Genomic DNA, 10,000 nt, shown 5'->3' with positions numbered 1-10,000 from the left:
CTGCCCCTCTCCCCTGCCCCTCTCCCCTGCCCCCCTCCCCTGCCCCTCTCCCCTGCCCCCCTCCCCTGCCCCTCTCCCCTGCCCCCCTCCCCTGCCCCTCTCCCCTGCCCCTCTCCCCTGCCACGTAATGGAGTCTGTCGCCTCCACTTCTAATAGCCCATCAGCACCTTGATGAATGTCATTATGCTTTATAATAAGACCTCTAAATTGTACCCCTTTAGAAAAAAAACACCTTCATGGGATATATGCAAGGGATGTTTTAGTCATGGATACCCTTCACAAAATAAAAAAAATATAGCATTAGCTTGCTGTGGCTGGATGGTCTCGACTGCATATGATTCACTCACTGATTTACAAAAGTATAGACCAAAGATTCTAGAACAGAGCAAGATAGATCAGTTACGTCATAGGCATGAAGTACGCTCTGAGCCCGACAGGGCGCCATTTTGGTAAGCTCAGCGCAACATTTCATATACAGTTCCAATTCTATGAGCCCACCTGAACAGCTGTTTTTAACGTTGCCAGCTGTTTTTTTTTTTTACTCGGTAATGAACTGCAAGAACTGACAGTGTGAAAGGCCTGATTTATCTTTTTCCAAGTTTACACTGAATAAGGATAGGTAAATAGGCCTATTATTTAGACAGAAGTAGCTATTGCACTGGTAAATAGATCACATAAATTCCCATTGAGAGACTATAGCCTACTGATAAACTAGCTAGCAGGCAAACTAACTTAGCTAACGTTATATTATCACCATTGTTCTTTTTTCTACCTGTAGGCTATACGTTAACCCTTTGTTCACGGCCTGCTTAAACACAGAGCATATGCATAGGCTATTATTATCAATCACTAATAAGGTCAAGATTTCACTCAAGCGTCTGATGTAACTTAAATAAATGCAAATAGTTGGCCTAGGCTAAACACAACCGTGCTTGACACTAATTATTATCGTTTCCATGCAGTCAAAAACTCCCAAATTGTCCTGCTTGCCTATGTGAAATGCATATGACCACAGAAGTTCGTTTTAAAAATCATTAGCCTATATACAGGCTGGAGCCAAATTAAAACATGTCTTTGTAAATGGCTTTGTAAATTAGGCTACGTTTAATTAAAAAGTGTTTCTTGCGTGCGTTCATTCTCTCATTCCCTCCAAAATGTTCCTGTTCTAGGCTGGCCAAGTGCATGAACCCAGCATCGGTGCGCGCGTCACATGAAACACAATTGAGACAATAGATTGACCATATTGTACAACTGCAAAGCCTTATCATAGGCATGTTATATTCATGACATGAAAAGTGGAACTTATAGAACGAAAATGAGAAATTGCGCAGTCGGCTAAACGTTTTAAACTTGCGCAAAACCGATGAACCCAGCATCGGTGCGTCGCATAAATTAAAACACAAATTGAAGCCGCACAGCTTGACCATTGGACAATCCTACCACAAAACCTTTCCATAGGCATGCAACGTTTATGACATAAAAATTGGAATATGAACGCATTTCATCACACCTGACAAATAAACAGCTGTGGCCGCGATTTGACTGATTTATTGAGCTCTCAGCGCAGTGCTGACTTGCGCGTCTTTGATGAGCGTATACAAAGGAAAGCCCTCTAACCGGACGGGCAAGACTGACAAGGAGGCCAGCCCGTGGCTACACGTAGCCTATGTCAAACAGGTGCTTTAATCTCTTCGACCTCCACAAATTAAGCTACAGTTAACTCCGTAGTCGTTTGAATAAGTTTGCGATTGACAACGCGACTGACAACGTTGTGATAAATAGGCATTCTAACTTTTGCTAAGTCAACTTGAATGCATCAATTTTGAACAAAGTTGTGTAGGCTACACCGCGCCAGTTGTAGTCTGCATGAAGTTCTTGCACAAGCCACCGTTTTGATTTCCGTAGGGGAGATGCGGGCTGAACCCGCTTGAGGGAGAGAGGTGCAGGGAGAGAATGGGTGCTCTACACTACGCACATCTCTATGAAATAATGTAGCCTAGACTAATCCATATTTTAAATATTTTAAAAACAATCATGGAAACCATGTCAATAGGCTAGACAGATATTGTGAGTAGGCCTAATGCAGGAATGGACGTTACAGTTATTCAGTAACTATAACGAATTACTGAAATTTAAATTGTAATGTGTTACCTTTAGACTACTTCGTTTCCCAATAAAGTAACGAAATTACAGTAACACGTTACCCCCAACACTGGCCTATTGAACTTTGGTGGAATGATGGACAGATGTCAGTGCCCTAGCCTAATTTACCCTCGGAAATAATTCTAGGCCTACATTGTCTTTATACAATATAGCCTACTTAACTGGTCTAGACATGGTGTGGTCTATTGGGTTTCACGTAATTTCAACATAAAGCTTTACAGAATAAATATTGTTAACATGTTAGGATCAGCGCCATAGGATTCCCACGGTAGCCAGCGTCTGTGACGACACCTGAGCTTACCAAAATGGCGCCCATAGAGTCATAGAACGTACTTCAACATATCCAACGTATTCTCCTGCCAGTAATCTATCTTGCTCTGTTCTAGAATCTTTGGTATAGACCCTTTCATCAATAAAAACACAAACAATGCTTGAACGTTCTATTTGGGCCCCAATCTACTTCCTCTACATTAAGATAACATATGGAATGTTAAAAAGGAAGTCTTGTGGGGCCAACTATGATGCTGATAATGGAACTCTCTTGAAAGGGTCCATAAGGCTTAGGAGATGAATGAGTTTAGATCAAAGATTCTAGAACAGAGCTCTGTTCTAGAATCTTTGGTTTAGATTATGGCCTAACTGAGGCGTTCTGGGTAATGTAGTTTACATCCATCTGGCCCCTCCGGCTCGTATGGAGCAATGGAAGTGCTTACAGGTTGATTCTATTAGCCCCTAGACAAAGCCGCAAACGCTGTGAACTGAATCCAATTTATGGGCCCTGGCTCATCCAGAATAATGGATCCACAATGGGCTCTCATAGAGAGAGAGGGAGAGAGAGGGGGAGAGAGAGAGAGAGAGAGAAGGAGGTTAAAGACTTTACTGCCGTTTGATATTGTTTGGGTGTTATTTTCTCGTAGGTCAACGGTTTCACCCAAGGTTCATGCTGTGTTGAGCTCATGCTGCGTTAGGAACTTGACAGGTCATTTGCTCAGTGATGGTTGAAGTTTTCTTCTCCAGACAAAATGAAAAGTTTTGAGTATTTGAATTGATGGTTGAACTTGATGGTTGTGTGTGTGAGTCTGTGTGTGCAGCATTTTCTTGTTTATTGTTTGTTTGGGGTGCTTAGATTTTTCTGTGTATTCCTTTGCCAGTGTATTGATGTGCTGTGGGTCTGAGTGTTGAGTGATAAATCGAAGGCTCAGATTACCCCTCTGCCCCCCCCCCCCCCCCCCCCCCATCCCCCCACACACACACACAATCCACCACCTCCCCACCCTCAGACCAGGACATGAGCACCCAGGCATCCACACCTCATAGAGCCTGATATTCAACCCTGAATGTTTACACCCCTCCTCTCCCTCTCCCCCTCCCTCCCTCCCTCTCTCCCTCCCTCCCTCCCTCCCTCTCTCCCTGTCTCTGCGGAGGAGGAGAAAAGACAATAGAGGAGGAGAGGATGTCAGTTCCTGGGTGACTGCGCTGTGCAGTTCTCCTCCACTCCTGAAGACTGACAGCCCCCCACTGTGTCTAAGCAGTGCCTGGGCCAGCCGATTTAGAGGGATGAGTGGGAACAGTGCCTGTAAGACACATCGACTGAACCAGACGGGATTCTCTTTGGGGGGGGCGGGGGGGGGGGTGCTGGGAGTGCAGAGAGCTTCGGAGGACCCTGAGCTAGGGACCACAGGCCCTACTAACGACCCACCCAGGCCAGGCTCAACACCTCCCACCCGAATTCAGCATCTCCTCTCCAGTCGCCCCAAATTCCTCTCCAGTCGCCCCAAAGAGTCTCTCACTACTCTTAATGTGCTGCTCGTTCCTATTAAGCATCTTCGTGCTCGCTTTTGGAATATTTGGTTGGCTGCAGAGCTTTGCCGTAGCAGCCAGCAGCAAATGATGTTGCATGCGGAGATTAAGTGCCTAATAAGCAGCAGATCAAGGAAACAGATTAACAAGTATAAACATCTTATTTAGTGTATATTAGCATCCGTAATTGCAGTTTAGTGCTATTCTGTCTGTCTGTTTATTTATTTATTTATTTATTTATTCTGAGGCGGGTCTGCAGCTACACGGCGGTTGTGTAATGAGAGGAGTAGAGGGGGGTAAAGTGGGAGATCAGAGCACTGTCAGGAGTCATATTCAGCCGGCGCTGCCAAGCGCGCTAGATGTGGCGCCCGCACCGCGGTTAGCGCCTGGACGTTCTGCTGAACAAACCGTTCACGGGCAGAGGGGAGTACCACCAAGCACATCACGACATGGGCGGGGGGGGGGGCACGACCAAAAGAGAGAGTGTGTGTGTGTGTGTGTGTTAGGAGGGGCTCTCCACATCAAGATCACAGACCACACACACACCAGCAGCCTGAGAGAGATGGGCGGTGGGATCGGAGCTTGTGGCCCTCTCTCTTTTCTATCTCACATCTACAGCAAAGTGGATAACCACAGACAGACTGGACGTGAATCATTTATGGCCCTGTCGACGAGATGAAAGCGCTGAACTTCTCTCACCTAAGAGAAACACAAGCTGGCGGAACATGAATAATCCATGTTTTTTCATTTGTCTCATTGAAATATTTAAGATAGCTCTCTGGGGGGGTGGATGGGGTACCACCCCCCCACCACCACTCACCCCAAAACTAGACAACCTCTCCACACACACACACACACACACTGGGTTTTTACCCCAGTGCTCCCATCTACTTACTCAGAATTTCACTCCCCAAGTTTCAAACACTTAAACCCATCACCCTCCCTGCTAGACTGCCACCTCTGACCTTTGCTGTTCAGTGTGTGTAAGTGTTTCTCTTTCTTTTCTGTTCAGATGACATGGAGGCCATATCCGTCAAGCAGTTCCTGAAGCACATCTCTGAGCTGTACGCCAACAACCAGCATGGCTTCTCCGAGGACTTTGAGGTGAGCAGTCTGCACTTCTCTCTCATAGTTTTGCAGTCTCTCTCTTTCTGTGTTACCCAGGGGTAATGAGGGGATGTGTGGGCAGGGGGATGGGGGGGTTTGGGGGTACCCAGGGATAATGAGGAGGTGTGTGTGTGGGGGGGGGGGGGTTTGGGTGGTTTGGCGGTACCCAGGGATAATGAGGGGGTGTGTGTGGGTGGGGGGGGTTGGCGGTACCCAGGGATAATGAGGGGGTGTGTGTGTGTGTGGGGGTGGTTTGGCGGTACCCAGGGATAATGAGGGGGTGTGTGTGTGTGTGGGGGTGGTTTGGCGATAATGAGGGGAGCTCCAGGGCCCCCTGCTTTGTCCCTCAGGCTGGTTGATGGACACAGGAAAGTGGGAGCTGCTCCAGGCCTCACTGGGGTGCTGTATGGTCACCCAGCCCTGTATTCAGCCTCCAAATCGAGGCAGGAGAAAAGAGGCTGTGTGTGGGGGGTGTTAAGAGGACTGGAGCAGAACCTCCTCCCCACTCTGTTTCTGCACTTGGGGCTCCTCGGAGCTCCTGACCAGTGGCTTTGTGCGTTTTCCCAGCTCATCTGGACCCTGTTCCCATGCCACGTGTTTTACACACACACACACACACACACACACACACACACACATGTTTTTCCTGGCTCCAGTGGCCATGCATGACTGTGGTTGTGTGTGGTCAGACACGGGGCCAGCTGTATCCGTGTGTGATTGGGCAGCTCTCCAGTGGCTCTGCCCGTGATATGCTCTCTGTGGCACAGCTAATAGGAGTCAGTGAGGTGTGTGTGTGTGTGTGTGTGTGTGTGTGCACGCACATGAGCGCATATGAGAGAGAGAGAGAACACATTCATGCATATGTTTGAACTGGATTCAGAGAAAGGGAGGCCATCTGGCGAATGCATTCACTGGCTGCCACACAGCATAACTCAAGCGCTCTCCTTCTGCGTGCATTCACACACTCACACACACACACACACACACACACACACAGCCCAAACACCATTCATTCTCATCTCACCTTCTCTCACACCAGTCATTCATATCCGGCCGCTCCCTTCGCTCTCAAAATACCCCCAGTGCCTCTCATGGGTGCCTCGTGACAAGACATCCAGGACAAGTCCCTCTCTCCCTCTCTCCCTCTCTCCCTCCATCTCTCCTTCCCTCCCTCCACTGCTACAGCTGTAAATCCATGCAGTAAATAACTTCCGCTGGCTTCCAAATGGAGAACTTTCAGAGATGCCCCCTCACCGCCTGAGATAGCAGCTTTGATTGATGTTTGAGGCGGGAAAAAACCCTAGCGTTCACACTTCCTGGCACCATGGGAACAGGGGGGGGTTGAAGAACTCAACCCTGAAAACAAACATTGGTGTTGGCTGTTGACAAAACAGAGAGGATGGCGAGGAAATGTAGTACATGCTCATACATCCATACAGTTTCACTGACATGAGCAAAATGATTCAAAATGACAGATCCACACACACAGTGCACATAATACACGTGAAGGTCCACACACACACACACACACACAACACACACACACTCTGAGTGGCTCAGTCGGAGGTGCTTAGCAGAGCAGTGTCAGTGCAGCAGTGGGCTGAGCCTGAAGCAGATGGCGTGGAGGGAACATCCGTCTCAGCTCCCTGAGACATGAGCACTTTAACATGATTACAAGAGGGCGCACACTAGGGCTGTCACTTTTGTGAAAAAATCTTGTTCAATTCTTGAGAAATAAGTGTTCATTGAATCGATTGTAAAATCGATGTTTCATGTCTAAAGACGTTTCCATTTTCAACGCCAAATATAGGCCAACAGGCATTAGGACGAACGTAAAGAGGGCGCTTGTAGACGCAAGCCAGCAATATTTCTGATGATTTATTGGCGTGAAGTTTCGTGCACAATGATAAACAGGAGTGCAACATTCTCGAAAAACAATTAGCCGAGTATACTGCCATTACATCAGTGACAAACATGCAGGCTTAAACGTAGCTGTGTTTACGATTAGAAATGTCAAACAAATTTCGCCTACGTAGAACTCGATTGCACATTTTGCATAGCCTACCGCTTTGTTCTTCTCCATAGTTTGATATACCAAAAATCTGAAGTACTTCCACATCGAACTCCTCAAGTTATTTGGGCCTATCACTCGTCTCTCTACATTTCGCACAGGTTGATCGCGTTGTCCTCCATTTTTGGCAAAACACGAGCAGCACAGCAGCTGATTGAAACAGCTGTTTCCGGTGCGTAAAATTGGTGAGAATTTTCTTTTTAGCTTTCGCAATGCTTACTGCACTTCGGAATTCTTTTAGGTTCTTATATTCTTGTTTGTGAATTTTGTAACATCTATTTTTTTTATTTGTTTAATTTGTTTAAAGTATACATATTTGGTTAAAATCGATTCCCTATTTTAGTTTTCGAAATTTGTGTTGTTTGGTCCAATCGATTGTGCAATCGATTTTCAAACGTAAAGTGACAGCCCTAGCGCACACACACATGGACACACACTCACGTACATACACACATGCAGATGGACACAGTGCATACCAACATACACACACACACATGGACACACACAACTCACGTACACACACACACATACAGATGGATACAGTGCATACAAACATACACACTCACGTACACACACACATGCAGATGGATACAGTGCATACAAACATACATACACACACACACACACACACACACACACACTCACGTACACACATACATGCAGATGAATACAGTGCATACAAACATACACACACATGGACACACACACTCACATACACACACACATGCAGATGGATACAGTGCATACAACATACACACATACACAGACAGCTTCTTTTTTTTTTTTAAATGACAGATCCAACCCATGTTATCCATCAAGCTGTGGTCTAGTTTGTTGTTTTGTGCATACTGCAGGACAATATTGTGTCCATCTTGTCATTCTATGTCCTACAGTATGCTTGACCCCCATGTCCTGTCATTCTATGTCCTACAGTATGCTTGACCCCCATGTCGTGTCTGGTCATTCTATGTCCTACAGTATGCTTGACCCCCATGTCGTGTCTGGTCATTCTATGTCCTACAGTATGCTTGACCCCCATGTCCTGTCTTGTTCTCTGCTGCAGGAGGTACAGCGGTGCACGGCAGACATGAAAATCACGTCGGAACACTCAAATCACCCCGACAACAAGCACAAGAACAGATACATCAACATCGTAGCCTGTGAGTTTGACTTGCCTGACTGTCATACAGCCAATAAGAATTAGACTGGTTCTCTTTTTTTCTGACCTGGCTTGTCCTGTTGATCCACAGATGACCACAGTCGTGTGAAGTTACGGCCCTTGGCAGGGAAGGACTCCAAACACAGTGACTACATCAACGCCAACTATGTTGATGTAAGTGTGGAATGTGTTACTATAATTGTTCTAATTAATGTGTTTAATGTTATTATTACGTTATTATGTAAATCACTATCGATAAGAGTGCTGGGAACCCATAACCATAACCAAGTCTGTTAATTATGAACACAGCATAGCGGTCATATAGAGATTGTCAAAGTCATCAACTTCCTGAGCGATTCTCGGGACACCGAAACAGGGGCACATGGAACTTTGTGGACATGTAGTCCCAGTAGACTTTTACGGGAAAATGTATATTTACATGTAGTGACTGTGCACCCATCGGCCTGTAGATGGTGGTGTTGAGCGAAGGGTGGGTGATGAAGTTGATGCTGAAATGTACTTTCTGCTGATATAAACACACACATTCACGCACACACACACAGGCACGAAAGCACCCACGCGCACACATGCGCACACATACACACACATAAATACACACACGCACGCACACACACACACACACCATTACCCCCCCAACACACACACACACACACACACACACACACACACACACACACTCAGAAGCGAACATACAGAGTAGAGGATGGAGTAGGAAATGGAGACAAATGGACATGCCTGATTCATTTTTGCCGTGAGGATGTGCAGGACTGAGCGGCGGTCATATTTTGTACATCTAATTTTAACCCCTTTATTAAACCGTTCAGCACATCGTGTCAGTATCCCTTCTATGGGACATTTCTTCTGTTCCTGTGTGGCCCTTTGGTGTGGGTGCAGTTCCCAGGACTCTCCTTTGTGCCCTGCAGGGATACAACAAGCCCAAGGCCTACATCGCGGCCCAGGGGCCTCTGAAGTCGACGTTCGAGGACTTCTGGAGGATGGTGTGGGAACAGAACACCAGCATCATCGTCATGATCACCAACCTAGTGGAGAAAGGAAGAGTATGTGTTCCCTCTGGTCAGATGTCCCTCACTTGTCAGCTCTGTAGAAAGCCAAAATACGTGTACGAGATCTGATATATGTGCTGTCGCAAAATGTGCCATCATCAAGAGGACTGAGGTTGAACTCGGGGTCTTGTTGTGTCCTCACAGAGAAAATGTGACCAGTACTGGCCAACAGAGAACAGCGAGGAGTATGGGAACATCGTAGTGACTCTGAAGAGCACTAAGGTGTATGCCTGCTATACACTGAGACGGTTCACAGTGCGAAACACGAAAGTTAAAAAGGTTGGTCTCTCCCTTTCACTCTCTTTCTCCGTCTCCGTTTCTCGCTCACATTTGGTCTCTTTGGGTTCATTCTCTCTCCTTTCCTCGTGTAGCTGTTTGCTAAGTAGATTAGTCCAGTTCGGAAAGTCAGCAGATCCTGCTGCAAGACTGCATAATGCCCCCAAATCACTTCTCAGAAGTTCAGAATGCCACATGCTGCCTGTCCCATGGTGTCTGCTGGCTTCATCTCTTCCCGTGACTCCACAGGGTCAGAAAGGCAACCCCAAGGGTCGGCAGAGCGAGCGGACGATCGTCCAGTACCACTACACCCAGTGGCCGGACATGGGTGTGCCCGAG

At 46.8% G+C, this 10,000-nt stretch overlaps 1 protein-coding gene across 1 annotated transcript in view; it reads left to right on the top strand.

Moving 5' to 3' along the window:
• ptprga (protein tyrosine phosphatase receptor type Ga) overlaps positions 1–10,000 on the top strand; it is a 181,845-nt gene that overhangs the window by 160,676 nt on the left and 11,169 nt on the right. Inside the window, exons 14-19 of the mRNA XM_042090215.1 lie at positions 4,976–5,067; positions 8,205–8,301; positions 8,392–8,474; positions 9,245–9,379; positions 9,530–9,664; positions 9,911–10,000. The exon at positions 9,911–10,000 is cut by the window's right edge and continues 83 nt beyond it. Coding sequence (XP_041946149.1) covers positions 4,976–5,067; positions 8,205–8,301; positions 8,392–8,474; positions 9,245–9,379; positions 9,530–9,664; positions 9,911–10,000 — 632 coding nt within the window. The remainder of the gene's footprint in view (positions 1–4,975; positions 5,068–8,204; positions 8,302–8,391; positions 8,475–9,244; positions 9,380–9,529; positions 9,665–9,910) is intronic.

This window comes from Alosa sapidissima, chromosome 4 (genome assembly GCF_018492685.1).
Source record: "Alosa sapidissima isolate fAloSap1 chromosome 4, fAloSap1.pri, whole genome shotgun sequence".
NCBI classification, from domain to species: domain Eukaryota; kingdom Metazoa; phylum Chordata; class Actinopteri; order Clupeiformes; family Clupeidae; genus Alosa; species Alosa sapidissima.
Note: the sequence above shows the minus strand (reverse complement) of the source record. Positions and strands in the feature narration are given on the sequence as shown.